Source organism: Sciurus carolinensis, chromosome 5 (genome assembly GCF_902686445.1).
Source record: "Sciurus carolinensis chromosome 5, mSciCar1.2, whole genome shotgun sequence".
Taxonomy (NCBI): Eukaryota; Metazoa; Chordata; class Mammalia; order Rodentia; family Sciuridae; genus Sciurus; species Sciurus carolinensis.
In genome coordinates this window covers 11,601,338-11,621,079 of record NC_062217.1, presented here as the reverse complement: position 1 = coordinate 11,621,079, position 19,742 = coordinate 11,601,338, and the positions used below count along the sequence as shown (strand labels likewise).

General features: G+C 44.3%; 1 protein-coding gene across 1 annotated transcript in view; it reads left to right on the top strand.

Annotated features, from left to right (window-relative positions):
* The first annotated feature begins 8,076 nt into the window (after positions 1–8,076).
* The window catches only part of Clybl (citramalyl-CoA lyase), a 231,589-nt gene continuing 219,923 nt past the window's right edge, over positions 8,077–19,742 (top strand). Inside the window, exon 1 of the mRNA XM_047553911.1 lies at positions 8,077–8,170. Within this exon, the coding sequence (XP_047409867.1) occupies positions 8,109–8,170 (62 nt within the window). The 5' untranslated portion in view covers positions 8,077–8,108. The remainder of the gene's footprint in view (positions 8,171–19,742) is intronic.

Sequence of the window (19,742 nt, the reverse complement as noted above, 5' to 3'; positions counted from 1 at the left end):
CATGACGCCTATTATCAGCAATAAACAGATTTGATTCTTTTCTAAACGAGATTGGCAGGGCCCAGGGAATTTGTCAGCATCCGGATAATCCTCCCATCATCGGCCTGCCCTACCATGGTAATAGAAAACTGTAGGTAATAAGGCTGGTTAACAACCTTCTTGTCTGGTGCATTAAAGATAATTCCACACAATCCAGAAGGTCTTAACCAAACAGCCTTTATGACAGGTTCGGCATTACACACCTTACCAGACGTCACCTCCACCAAGCCTGCCAGACTTCAGCAGCTTGGGCTCCAGTATGGAACATGGAGCTGACACAAAATTCAGTGACCACAACCATGCAAAATGCACATGGCATCACACTGTCCTCATGCAAAGACGTTCCCCGGGGGCCCCGGGCCAGGGCCATTTAGTGACCATGGCTTTATGAATGGGACATTGAGTTTCTGTATTCTTCATTTCAGTTTATTGTTCACCCGAGTTAAATTTACTGTTTGGAACAAGTAATAAATATACATGGATCACAAATTGCATAAAGGGACATAGTTGAAAACCTTTTTCTACGCTCGGTCTCCACTTGCTCTGTGCCTACCTCTCCTGACAGGTAACTTTCATCAGTTTTATTTTATCCTTTCAGTTAAAAAAAAAAGAACGTGAGTCCTGAAGACATCCTGCTAAGCAAAATAAGCCAGTTACAAAAGGACAAATAGATTCCACTCAGGGGAGGTCCCTGCAGTAGTTGAATGCACAGAGACAGGAGAGGAGTGGTGGCTGCCAGGGGCTGGGGACAGTGAGTGGGGAGGGCGTGTTCAATGGGACAGTCTCAGTTTGCGAAGACGGAGAAGTTCTGGAGATGGGTGGTGGGATGGCCGCACATCAGTGTGGATATGCTTAACGCCACAGACCTGTGCACTTAAAAACGGCTACAATGGTAAATTTTGTTATGTAGATCTGCCACAATAAAAAAGAAAAAGTGAAACTCATTCTTATTTTACTCTCCTTTTTTTTTACACAAAAATGGAATATAATTGTTCTTCACTTTGTCTTTTTTAGTTGACACTATTATTTTCTTATGCTATGTAGTATATATAGACATATATATAACACATATATAATATAGTTGTATTAGTACATGGAAATAGTACTTATTCTTCCTACCGTTGAATACTTTTCTGTTATTTCATCTAGCATACTTTAAAAAACTGATTCCCTGTTGATGGCATTTAGATTTTTCTTTTTCAGTATTTTGCTATAACAAACTGTGATGCACTTGCACATAAATTCTTTCACATATTCTGATTTTTTTCTCAGTACCGGGGATCAAAGCCAGGGTCTCCTGCAGCCGGGCAAGTGCTCTAACACTGAGCTACATCCACGGCCCTTTTTTAAGTTGACTCGGGACCTCGCCAAGTCTCCCAGACTGGCCTCAAACTTGCAGTCCTCCTTCTTCAGTTTCCCAAGTAGCTGGATTGTGGGCGTCCTCACCATGCCTGCCTCGTTTTGATTATTTTTTTCCCCCAAAGGGCTGCCTAGTAGTGGCCAAGACCAGGGCCTTCTACCTCTGTAATTTAAAAACCAAAATCTTTTTTTTTTTTTTTTTTTTTTTTTTAGTGTGAAAACATACTTTCTTTATTCAGTGAATACCCACTGAGGATTTACTCTACTGTAGGCTTCCGAAGGGACACAAAAATGGTTTAGATATAAACCTGTCTTCAATAAATTATAATCTAATATGATCCAAAATCTTCAGAACTGTGAGGGGACAGCAAGGGACCATTTCTGAAACTGGGTGTGACTGTGCCTCCCACCCTCACCTGTCCCCTTGTAACTGCCTCACAAGTCACAACCTGGGACTGCCTCCTTTTTATTTTTTTTAAATCCCATCACTTTTAACTGCCTTTGGTGGCTATCATTTATTTTTTCTGACAGGTAGGCAGGCCAGAGGTCTGTTTCTCAGTCTTCACTCCAGAGTTTGCTTAGCTTCTACTGTGTTCCAGGCATCATTTTAGGCATGGAAAATATGGTAGCAAACAGTCAACTCGGTGTCCCCACTCACCGGGCTCACCTGCTAATGGAAAGTAACAGATCACAAATGAAAGAACAGCAGAGGCGGGCAAAGAACAGAGAAATGCATACTGTAATTTCATGCACTCCAAACTCCCAGTCTCTAATCAGTCTAGGGGTGGAGAAGCCTTTTAAAACAGCTCACAGAGAAAGGCTTCCTTCCAATTCCATCTTGCTGAAGCTGCTGTTTTAGAAACTTTCATGCTCAAGGAAGTTCTGGCCAGAGAAGCAGCTTGTTGATTCTACCTGGTACTGATAGAGGTATTTATTGTCATTTGAATCATATGGAGTCACTTTGGTCATTTTGAACATTCAGATATCTTAGAGCAGTTTTTCTTTCTTTTTTCTTTTTTCTCTTCTTTTTTTGGTACAGGGGATCTAAGTCAGGGGCACTTTATTACAGAGCTACAATTCCAGCCCTTTTTTAGTTTTTTTATGAGATAGGGACTTGCTAAATTGCTGAGGCTGTCCTCAAACTTGCAATCCTCCTGCCTCAGCCTCCCAAGTTGCTGGGATTACAGGTATGCCCCACTGTGCTTGGTTTTTAGAGCAGTCTTTAAGAACTGTTTCCTGGTAAGGGAACTTTGGGGAAGGTTTCTTTTACTAGATGTACCAGACATCTAGTATATATTATTACTAACCTAGTGGCTTAATAACAACATAACTATTGTCCTACAGTTCTGGAGGCCACAAGTTCAAAATAGCTTTCATGGGGATAAAGTCAAGGGGTGGGCAGGGCTGCATTTCCTCTGAAGCTCAAGAGGAGAAGCCATTTCCTCACTGTTCACAGCACAGATGTTCTGCCTGCGTGCCTTGGCCTTGGCCAACATTATGTCACCTTGTGCTTACTTGTCTCATCTCTGTCACCCTGACTTGATTCTTATAAGATCCTGTGATGACACTGGGTCCACCCAGATGATCCCTAGTAATCTCCACATCCTAAAATGCTTAACACCATTACATCTGCCAAGTCAAATTCTCACAGGTTCTGGGGTTAGTCTGCTGACCTCCGACCTTCAGTATCCTGACTACTCCAGGAAATTAAGAAACAGCAACTGTGGAACAGAAGAATGATCACAGTAAGCAAAAATAACAGGGGAAATTAAGGAAGGAATACATTGAGCGGAAGATGCCTCAAGATTGAACACTTCGAATTCCACAAATATGTTTTGAGCATCCTTCATGGGCTAGGCACTGTTCCAGGCGCTTGGGACACGTGGGTGAACTAAACAGGCTCAAACCCCTCGTCTCCTGGAGCGTCCATTCCACACACTTCGTAAATAAGGGCATCATCTATCAAATAGAAGTGGAGAATAATACTCCGGAATACATTAAGCGGCCATCGGGCAGGGCTGGGGCGCCACCGGCCTGCCGACACCAGGGGGCGCTGCAGCGCAGTTTTGGCGGCTGAGATTAGAAAAACGATGATGTCATAAAATCAAACTCCGGGCCTGGGGGAGCCAGAAGGAATTTTAGAGGTCATCTAGTCTAACTTCCTCAGCCTACAGAGAGGAAGCCAAGGCCCGGAGGGCCCACGATGTGGTCGCTAGTTATTCTGCATTTGGCCTATATCTGAGCGACAGGCTCTTCCTCTCTCCCGGAGGAGCCAGACGCAGCGTCACCCTCATCAAACGCAGCGCGGCCCAGGAGGGCAGCTCCAGGGTTTTGTATCAGCGCAGCGGGAGGGGGGGATGACCTCAGAGGGTAGTTCTCTCTGTGCCACAGTTTAAAAACCGTTCCACAGAACTTCTAATAGGTCTCTTTCTAAGTGTGGGATTCTGAAGTCTTAAATCAGTGACACCGGCAACTCAGCCTTTGAGACTCAACTTTGGTGAAAATAACCTACATCGGCCAGACACCAAAAGGAAGGAGAAAATGGATTCTCATGAAGGGGCTTTGGCGTCGGCACAGAAAAAATAAAGCAGCTTCATTTTCTTAATCATCCCCGCTCTTTATGTCTGGACGGTTATTTAAACGTTACTTAAACCATGGGTTGATTTTTTATCCCATATCTCCTTGGGTGTGCCTATTTGCCCAAAATTGAGCCAATTTGTATTGCCAGTTTGTATGATGTCAAATGTTCCTGAGAGTAAGGGTGAACCTTATTTGACTTCATTCCAGTTACAAGACCCCATGGTGAAAATGTGACTCATTTCCACTCAGGAGACAGTGTTCCTTCAAAGCGACATTGGCTCAGACTTGAGCGTTCTGGGCTGGGGATGAGTGAGCTCAGTACTAGAGTGCTTGCTTGGCATGTGCAAAGTCCTAGGTTCCATCCCCAGCATCACACAAATAAATAAAAATTAAAACATAAACTGAACATTCAGGTCATTTGCGGTCTGAAGTCCACTGCTTTCTCTCTGCCTGCTCTACTTTCCCCTGAGGACTTTGGCTGGTCCAGTCTCCATCACCATCCTCTAACACAGGACTTACAGTGTTCTTCCTGCAACATCGCAGAAACATTGAATCCAAGTTTCACATGATGTAGGAGACTTCAGAAATGAAGACCCAAGGACCCCAAAACTTTTGCTTTTATGCAAGAGGACTGGACAGCCATGGAGAAATGCGATTGGACAGGGAGCATGATCTAATGGCAATAGATGGGGGTGCAGCAAATCCATCTGTTCAGGTTCTTCCTGGCCTCTCTGTGTGGCATTCCCTTCTTCTGGGTGAAGGGCAGGACCCCTCTGGAACAAGGGTCTTCAAGGGAGAAGGGAGAGAGTGACCTTTGTAGGTTTTCTGGCTTGCTTTGGGGGAGAGGGGTTTTAGTTTTCAAGAGCTGTCTTAGAGAAGAGGAATTCTGGATTTTGTGAATCACTTTGTGGGGCTGGTGGGGGCAGGAGACAGGAGGACAGGAGCAGGTCAGAGAGCCACTGCTTCTGGAGTCTTACCGTTCTCCCTCAATTCAAAGTGCTCAATATGCCAAGCAACCACGAGTTGAGGTTTGTGTCCTGGCCCCTGACATAACCCCCACCTAGCTTCAATAAGGATCAGAGTTGGTTGGGTATTCTGGTCCCCACTGTTGCCACCCCAAGCCCATTATGCTCTAGAGGTATGATGCTTCTAACCTCCCCAACCCCTTATTCCCCCAAACCCCACCAGGCTCCTACCCCCTCAGACTGCCAGCTCAACAGAATAACGCCTCTAATGGAAGCATTCGCCTTGCTCAGTTTCACATGCCCTTGGGAAAATAGGTGCTTTGATTTTCTTTCGTTTTTGGAGACTGTAAGGACAGATTTGACTAGCCACAGAGGAGGAGCTCTGAACCCCTTTATTTATTCTTTCTCGAAATAGAGCCCCCAGATATCCACACACATTGCAGAGAGAAAGTGACTAAAGCTTTATTTTAATATATACTAGCATGACAAAACAGTTCTTAAAACCCACACATTAGTGATTTCGTGGAGAAGCTCAACAAAACCACAACCAGCTGCAATTGCTTCCAGCAATATCTGAGAGATCTAATAGTTAGCAAAAAAAAATCATTGTAGGATCTACTTTAGGTCCCAGGCTTTTAAAATAAGGACATCTTGGCAGTTCTCAGAACTATAATGAAGTTGGTGGGACATTTTCATCTTGTATTTATTGAACACCTGTTCACTGGGTAGCCACTTGTCCAGCAGTGACAAGACATATTAAGGTCCCTACTTTCAAAGAGCTCACTAGTACTTTTTTTTTTTTTTTTTTTTTCCATGCAGGACTCCCTGGCACATTTCTAGCTCTGCTCACTAGAGGACAACACTGCTCCCCAAACCCACCTGATAGAAGGGCGGGAATCCCACCCCCACCCCACCCTCTGAGAAGCGTCAGGGAAAGTAAATTCACAAACACACAAATAGACGTTGTGAGGCCGATGATTTCATTGCCATGAACTAGGTGGGGGGAGGATGTTAGCCCAGGCCCCTGTGACTGGGTGGCACACGGGTGGACAGGAAGTTTCCGCATGAGCAACCTGGAGATGGGGAACAGCACGTGTGAAGGCCCCAAAGCGGGTGAGAGCTTAGTGAACCTAAGAGACATGGAAAGATGACCCAAAAGACGGGCTGCAGGTGTAGCCCAGAGGTGGAGTTTGTGCTTCTCATGGGCAAGGCCCTGGGTTCAATCCCCAGCACTGCAAATAAAACACAAAATGGAAGGAAGACAGCAGGCTCCAGAGGGCAGGTAGAAGAGGACTGCAGGGGCCAGACCACCTGAAGCCTGCAGGGTTGTGGTCAAGAACTTGGATTTTATTCTAAATGCTTCCCGTTGGAAGCCACCCAAGCACTTCAAGAAGGAAATCAATGTAGTGATGATAATAATGAGGAACAGTTAACACTACCCAACACTCGATCAGCTTTATAAATGCTCCCTCACTCTCTCCTTCCTATATATAGACATATATCCATGATACCCAATATAATTGGATATGCATATCCAATTATGCTCATAACAACCCCATGAGGCTAGTACAACCCATACCCTCATTCTATAGAAGAGAAAACTGAAGCATGGAGATGGTAAGTGACTTGTCCAAACTCACACAGCTAGTGAATTCTGGAACTGGGAACTGTACTAGTCAGGCTTTTAAGAGGTCAGTCTGTCAGGCAGGGTGGTACACACTTGTGATCCCACTACTTGTGAGGCTGAGGCAGCAAGACCAGAAGTTTGAGGCCAGCTTGGGCAACTTAATGAGACCCTGTCTCAAAATAAATAGATAAAAAGTGGGGGGAGGATATAGTTCAGTGCACAAGTCCATGGGTCCAATGCACAGTCCTGAAAAATAAAACAATAAAAGATCAGCCGGGTCGTTTGGGAAAAGGATCGATTGTAGGAGTGAAGAACGAAAGTAAGGAGGCCTTGGAACAATCCAGGGAGGTGACGGTAGTTATAACGGGGTCAGGACCAGGGAGAGATCAGTGAGGCACTGGCCTCAAATGCAAAAATTAAGAGGCAGCCTCCAAAACCTTAGTAATTAAATATAATATTCTGAAAATCGAGATAATGGAAAATTGCATTATGAACAAAATATCAAAGTTTTAATTAAAGATAAGATGAGTGTTTCTGATTTTTCCTTTGCCTCAGTGAGGCTGGGAGAGCACTGGCAAGGACTGATCCTTAATAGAGTAGGCAGTAGAGGCCCGATATGGACAGGATGTGGAAGCAATCTCTCCTGTTGGTATCCAGTACAATAATACTTGTGTCCAGCAGAGACGCAGCATACATGTCACCAGCTACATAGACTTTTCCAAAGAACTTGGAGCCCACTCTGGTGGCACGGTTTATTTAAACTGATGTACCTTGTACCAAGGGCAAGATTCAGCTTTGCACTATTCTGAGAAATGTTTTCCTGTAAATTCACATGATGAATGGAAAGTAGCAAGAGTTGAAAAAGAAAAATGCAGATTTGGAAGGTAAAGAAAAGATAGTAGGGAGCAAGGGGAATAGGCCAGACAGTAGGTGGGTGCACTGGGGTCTAGGTAAGGAGGAGGAAAAGGTCTGTCTGAACACCTTAGGGTTCTCACCACTGCTGCATGACCTGCAGGCCGGAGGGCAATGGGTTGTGTTTGCCACCGGTCTCGGCCTACAGCTGCTCTGACTCTGTTACTGGCATGCACTGTATGTTCCAGAGTGGAGTCTTCCCACATTTTCTTTGACTACTCCTAGAAAGCACGCGTTGAGTTCACAAACTGTGTTAGGCAGCATTTTGGCAATATAAACAACCCAGTAATCCCTAGAAAATTTAGCCTGTTGTGGCTGGAAAAATGCAAGTTCTCTCAACTGTCGTTTAAAAAAAAAACCCAGAAGCAAAGGGTGAATTGGATTCGGTTCCCCCAAGAAACCGCTCAGTCCCCCAGGCAGCGGAGCGGAATGTCCCGAGGTCCAGTACTGCCGCGGGTGACCTTGGACTGGGCAAGGGTCAGTCGCGGCTTGCAGGGGCGGGGCACACGCGCAGAGGCGGCGTGTTAAGGGCGGGGCCAAGTTAAAGCTTGGTGGGCAGGGACCGGGGGCGGGGCTGAGTGGGGACGAGGTGGAGCCAAGTGGGCGAGGGCGCGCACGTCGGGAAGATGGCGCTACGTCTGCTGCGGAGGGCGGTGCGCGGAACGGCGGCGGCGGCGCTGCCGAGGCTGTGAGTGCAGGTCCCCAGTCCCCCGCCGCCGGCCGGGGGTCGCAGGCGGTCGGTTCCCTGCGCAGCCCCGCTGGCCCGGGCAGCGGCCCAGCACCCCGGCGGGCACCCCAGCGGGGAGCAGCGTGCGCTCGACGCGCGGCTGGACCTCCGCAAAGGTGGCCGGCTGCGTATGCCTCCCCGGGCCGGCTCTGGTGGACCCGGAAAATGGGTGCAGAGTTCGGTCGAGCCACCGGGGCTGCAGCCCGGGAGCACCAGACCGGCCTCCGGCAGCAGTGGCCCTCGGGGACGCGCGGATCTTTCAAGCGGCCTGGGGTCGCCTCGGGGGCAGGCGGAGTGAGACCGCCCCCTCTGCTCGGCAAGGCCGTTCCCTGACGTTTGTCTCGGGACCCTTACACGCTAAAAGATGGAGGGTCCCAGAGAGCTTCTGCCTGTATCTTGATTGTTAACGATATTAGAATTGAAACACATTTTTAACATATCAATTCGTTTTAAAATAACCAAACCCTTTGAATTTTAAAATAAATAACATTTATTTTTATTTTTATTTTTCAGTGCTAGGAATTGAACCCAGGGCCTTGTGCATGCTAGGCAAGTGCTCTACCACTGAGCTACATCCCAGCTCTCTCTTTTTCTTTAGTTAAAAAGTGAGAAGAAAAAAAAAAATGAGAAGAGTGTAATGATTTCATATTTTTGAAATTTTCTTTGGCTTAATAAGGGACAAGAGGAATCTTACATCAGCTGTTTAGGAGGAAATATTTGAAAGAAATTCTGAACTCTGGCAGATGCAGTTACTAGTTGAAAAGAAGACCAAGCAGGCCCTGCCCAGAGTCTCAAGGACCTCAGGGTGTCCTCGGGTCACACTTTTGAGAACCGTCTATCTAGAGCACTTGCCTACTTGTTAATCTGATGAACGAACATGATCTCTTTCCTTATCCCGTCCACCATATAAAGAAATAGGTTGTTAGGTTCATGGGCCGAGTTTGGTTCAGGAGCCAGATTTATGGTTCCTGATCCAGAATTTTTCGTTCTGCTTGCTCCCCCATGGCCCACAGCAGGACCCACTTGGTCTTATGCATCCCATCTTTCCAGGGATCATTCCTGCAGCCAGAGCAGCAGCTGAGGGCGTGTACCCAGGCCTTTCCAGAAGGTTCATTTTCTTGACCCGTGACCACGAAGTTCATCACTTCTAACATGCTTGGGGCTTACTGTCCAACACTCCTCATCTCCCTTAGTACTTTGGCTTCTCAGTACACCTACACACTCCCCAACCAAGGCCACCAAGAGTCTAATCAGGGGTTAAATAATCCTGGGTCCTGTCATCTTTAGAACACACTGGAATGAGAGATGTAAATAGCTGTTGACTGCTTACCAATGGCTTGATGTGGTTTTTCTTTTTCTTGTTTTGGTCCTGGGGATTGAACCCAGAGATGCTTTACCACTGAGCTTCATCCCCAGCTTTTTATTTTTTATTTTGAAACAGGATCTCACTTAGTTGCCCAGGCTGACCTTGAAATTGGATCCTAGTGCTTCAGCCTCTCCAGTTGCTGGGATTACAGGTGTGTGCCACCACATCTGGCCAGTCCCACACTATCTTGTTATTCATGCTGCTGTCTGTGGCCATGCTGAATCTATATAAATTACCCACCCTCAAGGAGGAAGCATAACTCCTTACCTGACAGAGCCAAGATATAGTTGTGTGAGTACCAGCTCACATTGATATGCATATCTATCAGTATTTTTATGTAGAACCATCTGTAATCGTATTAAGCTACACATGAGTTCTTACTGATGTCTCCAACTCTAATCCATCACCACATGGACCATTCTAGCTGCTTTCCTGTGTTCCTTGGTAAATTCCCGCCTCCAACAGCAAGAAACCTGGCTCCCACCATCCACCATTCGTTTACTTAATTGTTCAATTCCAGCATACAAATGTAGCAATATCAGAATGGCTAACCCAAATCCATGGGAAAGAAGAGTAGGTGCTTACATTCAGTTGCTTTTGCTTTGTTCTTATAGGCTCCACTCATTCCCAGAGCTACTTAGGACAGCACCCTTTTCTCTCTGTTCCCTTTGTGAAATTTGGTTTCATGAATTTAGAATACAAGCAGATGCTCTTGTCATAGTCTGCATGCTTTCCCAGCATTCTTCTACCTCCCAAATGATTTTTTAATTGTAAATATTAACATTCACTTTTGTGCTGTAAAATCCTATGAGTTTTGACAAATACATGATGTTGTGTATCTACCATGACATTATTACAGTGTGATACAGAACAACTTTATTTTTCTAAAAATCTGATGTGCTTCACCTATTCATTCATCTCCTCCTTCCAAGCTCCTGGCGAGCGCTCATCACATTACCATCTCTATATTTTGCCTTTTCCAGATTGTCATTTAATTGGAATCATACAGTATGTGGTCCTTTAGACCGGGTTCTTTAATTTAACATGTAAACATGTAAAGCCGGGTGTGGTAGTACATGCCTGTAATCCAGCAACTCTGGAGCTGAGGCAGGAGGATCATGAGTTCAAAGCCAACCCTGAGCAACTTAGCAAGACCCTGTCTCAATTAAAAACAAAAACAAAACAGGCTGGGGTTGTGGCTCAGTGGTTAAGCACCCCTGGGTTCAATTCCTGGTACCAAAAAAAGATAAAAAATACACATGTAATGTTCCTTCATGTCCATAGTTTGATAACTCATTTCCTTTTATTGCTGAATAATATTTCACTTTATAGATGTACCGCATTTTATCCATTCACTTATAGAAGGATATACTGGTTGCTTCTAGTTTTTCTTGATTATGAATAAACCTATATATAATATATATATTTGTGTAGGTTTTTGTATAAACAAGTTTTCTTTCTTTCTTTTTTTTTTTTTGAAATGTTGTCTTGTTGTGTTGTCCAGGCTGACCTTGAACTGGAGACCTTGCCTCAGCCTCCCACGTAGCTGAGATTACAGGCATGTGCTGATGCTCCCAGTTCTGACCTCAGTTTTCAAATCAATTGAGTAAATACCCTGGAGTATAATTGTTGAATTGTTTGGTAAGATTATGTTTAGTTTATAAGAAACTATCAAACTGAAACAGGGGATATATCCCAACTTGCCTAGCATGCCTCAAATCCTGGGTTCAATCCCCAGTATGGTGGTGGTGATGGTGGGGAATCCCCAGTCCTGGGAGAAAAAAACAAAAAAAACAAAAAAAACTACCAAGTTGTCTTCCAAAGTAGGAGTCCTTTTTTTACATTTCTGCTGTCAATGAGTGCGAGTTCCTGTTGCTCTACATCTTCAGTAATATTTGGTATTGTCAGTTTAAAAAAATGTTAACGATTCTAGAATGTATTGGTGGTATCTTGTTTAATTTGTTAAGTTGTTTTAACTTGAAATTCCCTCAAATGATGTTGAGCCTCTTGCTATGCTTATCGGCCATCTGTATATATTCTTTGATGAAATCTGTTCAGATCTTCTGCCCGTTTCTTAATTGGATTGTGTGATACTGTGATATAATAAGAAATATATATCTGGTTTCTGTCCCTGTTTTCTGGCACACAGCTCCTAAACCCCTTGGAATCTCTAGAGTGATAAGAGTGTCTTTTGTATGCTAATGAGACGACTGGTGTTGGGGGGAGGGGTGCCATCAGCTGTCACCAAAAAGATGGAAGCATGATTTGAGAGTTGGAATTTTAAACCCCAACCCACATACTCTGGGGAGGGAGTGGGGACTGAAGTTTGAGTTGATCACCAGTGACCAATGATGTAATCAGTCATGCCTGTGCAGTGAAGGGTCCATAAAAATTCAAAAGGACAGGGTATGGAGAAGTTTCCCATTGCTGAGCACTTGGAGGTTCCTGGAGGCTCCTCGCATGTTCCCACATGCTGCCCTATGCATGCTTTTCCTCTGTAGCCTTTGTAATATCCTTTATAATAAACCAGTAAATGTGTTTGCCCGAGTTCTGTGACCTGTCCTAGCAAATTAATTGAATCCAAGGAGGGGTTCTTAGGAATCCCTGACTTAGGGGCCCCTGGGTCAGAAGCACAGGTAGAACAACCTGGGGCTTTTGATTTGCGGCTGAAGTGGTGGCAGCCTTGTGGAACTGAGCCCTTAACCTCTAACTCCAGGTGGAAAGTGTCAGAACTGAATTGAGTTATCGGAGACCCAGTTGGTGTCTGCAGGAGAGAAGAATTGCTTGGAGTAGGAGGAAACCCCTTTGCACATCTGGTCAAAAAGTGTTTTCTCTTTCTTTCTTTCTTTTGGTACAGGGGATTGAACTCAGGGGTACTCAACCACTGAGCCACATCCCCAGCCCTTTTTATTTTTCATTTTGAGAAAGTGTCTGACTAAGTTGATTAGGGCCTTACTAAGTTGCTGAGCCTGGGATTACAGGCATGGGCCACCATGCCCAGGGGGTTGGTTGTTTTCTTATTGTTCAGTTTTAAGTGTTGTTGGTATATATTGGCTACAAGTTCTTTATCAGACTTCTGTTTTGCAAATATCTTCTCCCACTCTGTGGCTTAGCTTTGCATTTTCTTACATCTTTCACAGAAAAGAGTTTTCACATTTCAATGAAATTCAGTTTATCAGTTTTTGGTGTGAATCAAGTATTTGGTGTTATATATCAAGTATTTGGTGTTATATATCTAAAACTCATTGCCAAACCCAAAGCCACAGAGACTTTCTCCTGTGCTTGCTTTCTTCTTTTTCTCTCCTTTCTCCTTTCTTGTGGTACTGGGAATTAAACTCAGGGCCTCACACAGGCTAGGCAAGTGCCCTACCAATAAGCTGTATCCTGACCTCTCTTAATTTGTTTTGAGACAGGGTCTCTCTAAGTTGCTGAGGCTGGCCTTGAGTTTGCAAGCCTCTTGCCTCAGCCTCCCAAGTAACTGAGATTACAGATGCGCCACCGCACCTGGCCATGTCACTTTCTTTTCATGTCTTTCCTTAGTATTGGTTTCTGTAGGCCTCATTTGTTGTTGTGCCCCTCTATTCTTTGCTGCTTTCTTTTGCATTAAGAGAATATTTTCTAATGTAATACTTTAAAGTTCTTTAATAATTTTTTTCACTGTGCATTTCGAGGCTAGGTTTTAGTAGTTGCTCTCTAGGGTTCATCCATCACATACACCTCTTTAAGTTGTGGATATGTATGTAAAGTTTTCCATTTAGCCATTTTGAATGTTGTTTAGTGGCAATATGTTCCTGGTGTTGTGCAACCATTGCCTCTATGTACAGTTTATTCCACCCCAAATAGAAACTGTATGCATTACACAATAATTCTCCATTCCCCCCACCTCGTGACCTCTAACGTACTTTCTATCTCTAGGAATCTGCCTGCTCTAGATATTTCTTACAGGCGAAATCATACCGTATTCATCCTTTTGTTTTTGGCTTATTTCATTCACGCAGCAAAACATTTCGAGGCTCACGTGTGGAGCAGGACTTCATTCCCTTTGATGGTCGGATGATAATCCATTGAATGTATATTACCATGTTTTACTTATCAGATCTCCTTTTGATTTATACTGACTTAATCCCAGGAGATTCACAGATGTTACATCCATGTAGCTCTTTCCCTATTCCTTCTTCTTGTGGCATTATTGTTAGACATTTTATATCTGTATATGTGACAAACCCAGAAACATATTACTGAAATTATTACTTTCTACAGTTTTACGTTTTTTAAGCTTAGAGAGGAAGAGAGATGCAAATGCATAAACATGTAACTATCTACATGTTATGGCAGTGGTTGTGTCACCTTTCTGTTTACCATTCCTGGTTCTTCTGGTTGGTCCATGCAGATCTGAGTTCCTATCTGGTGCCATTTCTTTAGCCCAGTGCATCTTTGCTCCCACCTGACCACCTTCTCTGTGCTGTTGTTAGTAAGCATACATTTCTGTAGGTAGGCCTTGCAATACAACCATTTAATGTTTCTTTATACAATTGCTAAGTGTGTGTGTGTGTCTCTGTCACTGGGGATTGAACCCAGGGTGCTTAACCACTGAGCCACATCCCCAGCCCTTTTTATTTTGAAACGGGTCTTGCTAGGTTGCTAAAGACCTTGGTAAGTTTGAGACTGGCCTTGAACTTGTAATCTACCTGCTTCAGCCTCCAGAGCCACTGGGATTATAGGCTATACAATTGCTTTTTAAATTAATTTAAGATATACACATTTATAGTCACATGATTACCTTTGCCACTGTGTGTGTGTGTGTGTGTGTGTGTGTGTGTGTGTTTGAATACTGTGTGGGGTCACTTGCTTTCAGTCTGATATTTCTTTCTCTTTTCTCTTTTTTTTATTTTCCCTTTTTTTTACATATTGGGAAATTGAACTCGGGGGCATCTACTGCTGAACTACATTCTCGGTTCTTTTTATTTTTTATTTTGAGTCAGGTCTCATGGAGTTGCTGAGGCTAGCCTCAAACTTGCAATCCTCCTGCATTGGCCTCCCAAGTTGCTGTGATTAGGTGCACCACCACACCTGGCCTTAGTATTTCTTATAAGGTGGGTCTGCTACCAACAGTTTCTGTCATTTTTGTTTACCTAGAAATGTCTTTATTTTGCTTTCTTTTTTAAATTTTTAAAAATTTTTTGCAATGCTGGGGATGGAACCCTGGGGAGGCATACTAGGCAGGCACTATACCATTGAGCTATGTCCTCAGCCCCTTGCCTTCATTTTTGAAAGTAGTTTTGCTGGATATAGGATTCATGGTTGGCAGTATTTTTCTTTGGAAGGCTTTGAATATATTCTCTCACTATCTTCTTGCCACCATTATTTCTGATGAGATGTCAGCTGTTGATCTTGTTAGGGTTCCTGTAAGTAATGAGTCCTTTCTCTCTGCTTTCAAGAGTTTGTCTTTGACAGTTTTATTATGGTAAGTGTGGATCTTTTTTAGTTTATCCTATTTGGAGTTTATTGGGTTTCTTGGATGTTTATTTATCAAATCTGGGAATTTTTTGATTACAATTTATTCAAAATATCTTTTTGTTCCCTTATCTCTCCTTTCCATCCAAGACTCACATTATGTATATGTTGTTACACATGGGTTGATGGGGAATGGTGTCTCTCTTTGTTAATTTTTCTTTCTGTTCCTCAGGCTGTATAATCTCAATTGGCCTATCTTCAAGTTCAACAGGGTCTTGCCAAGTTGTAGAGGCTGACCTCAAACTTGTGAACCTCCTGACACAATCCCCTAGTCTCAGATTACGGGTGTGTGCCACCACATCTGGCTCCTTTAGTTCTTTAGAGTTTTTCTTTGCTTTTTGAAACACATTTTTAAATTGCTTATTTAAATAGCAAATTCAGTGTCTGGACTTTCCTAGGGACCATTTGTATGGACAGCTTTTTCCTCTGAGTGTGGGCCATACTTTGTTGTTTCTTTGTGGGTCTTGTAAATTTGTGTTAAAAACTTTGCCTTCACTTTCTGCTTCCACAGAGACTGAAGGTCATTTAGACGTGGAAGCTTTAGGTCTTCTGAAGTTTTCCTGAGCATGTACACAGCCTGGGCACACAAACATATACACATGTGCATGGCCTTCTAGATTCCTGGGAATATGTCAGAGCTTTTCAAAGCCCCCTTTGGACATCTCATTCCCCAGCTTTGCCTTTTAAGCTTTTTGGTTAGGCCATTGTTTGCCCCAGCTGTTATCCTCTATCTCAGGTAGCCGTGATGTTAAACAATTGCTTCTGATCATTTTGACAGCTGACCTCAGAGACAGTGCTGTTTCCACTGTGTGAGCCCTGCTCAGGTCAAACAAAGCCTTGCAAGTGGGCTCTTCCAGTGACCCACCAGACAGGTCACATAGTGACATTCTCTGGGCATAGGGCTTTGAAAGAGCTCTAATCCTGTTCTTTCCCCTTCATTGGCTGCCAGGCTACTGGTTTTCACTGTGATTGTGGACTGTTGGGTTTCAAAGCTACTACAAAACTGGAGAGAGGGATAGGATAAATTCAAACACCACAAAAATTGCTGTTCTGAGATTCATCCATTTTTCTTGAATAAATGCTCCTGAGGTTGCTGCAAGCCTTTGAATCATTTCAAGAGTTCTGCAAAGGTTGATTCTGACCATTTTTGCAAATGCATGATGAAAAGTTGAAAAGGAAATCCTGTAAGCAAAAATGTCTTGAGGCAAAAAGTAACTTGAAGTAGTCTAGGGAGATAGGAAACCAATCCTTTCAATTTGCTTGGGACTTTCCCAGTTTGAACATGAAAATCCCACATTCTAGACAATCCATCAGTTTCAGGAAAACCAAGATCATTATTTACCCCAGAGAGGGAAGTAAATGGCTGAAGAATGAAGGAAGGCTATTATGAACAGGAGGAGGATGGGGTTGGAGAGAGGAGTACAGGGCAGAATTCAGGGCCCAGCAGGAGAGTGCCTGACAGAAGACAGGAAAAAGAATGAAAAGACAGATGGCCATAGGTAGTAGGTTCAAGAACTGGAGTTCAAGTCTCCTGGAATGGCCTCAATTCTAGAATGGAGAGTGAGCATTCAGAATGCTTTAATGGAGAAAAAGGGCCAGCGCTGAAGGTAGGGCTGGGAGAAAGAGGAAGGAGACTGGAGGGAACAGGCAATACCAGGAAGCCTGGAGCCAGGGGACATGCCCTGGAGGGACAGAGGAGCTGGTGGCAAATGAGATTTCCCAGAAAAACTAGTGGGCCACAGTCAGGCTAGCCAGGCTGGGGGCACATGCCTATAAGTCCAGGTACCGCTGAGGCCAAGGTAGGAGGATTACAAACCTGAGGCCAGCTTGGGTGACGAAGCAAGATCCTGTCTCAAAATAAAAGTGAAGAAGGACTGGGGATGTAACTCAGTGGTATAATATTGGCTTAGAACATGTGAGGTCCTGGGTTCTATCCCCAGCACCATAAAAAACAAAAAGCAGGTCAGACTGAAGAGCACGAACTGCATGTGGTGGCCGGAACTGAACTGGAAGATGCAGACGGGTGTGGACGGTCCCTCATGGAGAAGGCCAAGTTCCTGCAGGAGCTGTTGCTAGTGCAGGGCTGCGCCACACCTGCTGGGTGGCACCCTCTCCTCCTCAGGCTCTCGCAGCTGTGCAGGTACCATTCCCTTGTCGTGGAGCTGTGGGGACTGGAGCGTGTGTGTGCAGGCAGGCCGCCTGGATGCTTGCTCTGGGAGAGCCTGGGACCCGGTGATGAACTTCAGTGGGAGCATCCCTCCCTCTGTTCCTTGCCTTGTGGATCCAGAGGGGAGTTGGGGACAATTTCCTTACACAGGCTTCATTCCACTTGACTCTTCTCTGACAGTGTGGCCTCTGAGAAGTCCTCCCAACGTATTCTCCTGAGTGCCCCTGTTTTGCAGATGTCTAAGAGTGGCTCAGCACTTCCTCCTTCTAGAAATCCTCCACGGCGCCTTGCTAATAGCAGGTGTCTGTGGATGGAGTGCTCTCAGAAGTTTCGTTTGAAGCTTAGAAGGCGCACACACAGGCCTGGTCGTGGATGAGCCTGGCGGACACAGGACAGATGTTGCGGAGCTGGTGTCGGCAGCATCGGCAGCTTCCTCAGCGGTTGTTTTCTCCAGCGATGGTCCTGGACCAGCCAAGGTCTGATTGATGTCACTTCTGAAAACAACCTTTGGTCACAGTTTCCTTAACTAAATGTTGTGGTGGCTGCTCTGCAGGAGCTGCCATTTTATGCATCACTCTCTGTGGGGAAGCCCGCAGGTGCCCTGGCTAAAATTTTAGGAATGCAACTTTCTAAAGAAGAAAGCTGGCATCCTTGGGGAGGGGCTGTGGGTGGGTAGTAGGCATTTTTTTAAGATGTGAAGAGTTGTTAATTGTAAAAACAATAAGGCTTTCCTGCCCCTGAATACAACCGCGGCTGTGTTCTGTTGTTACACATTGCTCATTTATTCTACACTTTGCTCACGATCTCAACAGGTTTAGAATTTTATTAGGCAATAAAGAAAATATTGAGGAAATGGTATTTGTGTTTTCATATAGGTCACTTGGGTATGAATTTAAATCCATTGTAATTCAAACAGGTTTAATTTATTTCGTGTTGTTACTTGACTGTTTTATAGTTTATTGCTATGGTTCGAATGTGTCCCCCCCCAAAGCTCATGTGTTGGAAATTTAATCCCAAGCAAGTGTTGAGAGGTGGGAGCTTTAAGAGGTAATGAGGTCATGAGATTCATTCCTTCCTTTCTTCCTCTTTCTTTTTTTTCCCCTCCCCATTATAAACCAGGTTTAGGATAGCTTTTAATTTAGCTGCTCTGATTTCACTTTGTTTCCACTGTGGGTATTAACCTAGGCTGGGAGCCTTGTCCACGTGTTCTGTTGCCACATGACTCTAGGACACATCTCTCTGTCTGTGTATGACTACAGTTCATTTAGTCTTTTCCCAAGTTTTTTTTCCTTGGGAGATGCAGAGATAAACATCCCTATCCCCAAATCTCTGTGGGTTCCCATACTTACACCCACGGAGGTAACTTTCTATATGTGGATTTGCTGGGTCAGAGCATGACATTTGACACCCTTTGATGCTTGTTAAATGACTTTCCAGAAGGGGTAACTTGCTACATCCCTGGACTGGGATGCCTTTTGGAAGCTATTTTGTCCATTTCCCTTGGCATTAGCAGGCCCATCACCGTAAAGTAAGCACCCCCAAATGTTGAGCATTTTAAAAGACAACACTTTCTACTCTATTGTATTGTCCTTCTTGCTACCCCCCAGTAAAATGAGGGTCACAATTTAGTGAAAGACTGTGTTTGTGTTCACTGTTAAATTCACAGTGCTACATTGCTAAAATAAGGGGAGGGGTCTTTTTTTTCCCTCCCTAATTAGGTTGCCTCTGTGGACCTTTTTTTTTAGATGTTATTTTATTCATTTATTTATATGTGGTGCTGAGAATCAAACCCAGTGCTTCACATGTGCTAGGCAAACGCTCTACTCCTGAGCTACAACCCCAGCCCTGAACCTTTTTAAAGTCATTAAATTTAATGGTCATTAAAAATTTTTTTTTTCATATTTGCTCTGTAGTACTTTGACTTGGAGTCAGCTCAGGCCTGTCTGAAAGCACCTACACTTGACATGGCCTCTTACTTAATCTCACAGGTGTCCTTGTGAGAAGGAAGATATGCCCACATTTGTTTTTTGGACGGAAGCAAAGGTTTAGAATAAACAAAGCCCAAACGGCCATGCCAAATGCAGTTTGGCCCTGAGGCACTGGAGGGCGCCCTAGCAACAGGAGATACAACCTGCCAGTGCAGTCTTCACAATGTCCCTATCAGGCTGCTTGGGGTAAAGGTGGATTGGGTTGTTTTCCTGTTCATTTTTAAGATAAAAGAAAGAGATATGGATATTAGAGGAAATATTTCTATACTTCCCTATTCATGGTCCCTTTAAAGGTTTTTTTGTATATGTTGTTTTTTAGTTGTAGACCGGCACAATACCTATATTTATTTTTATGTGGTGCTGAGGATTGAACCCAGTGCCTCAGTGGTGCTAAGCAAGTGCTCTATCAATGAGCCACACCCCCAGGCCCCTTTAAAGGTTTTAAAGAAACTTAATAACCCTGGGCTCCAACTCCTCCTCTATCCCTGCCTCTCAGAG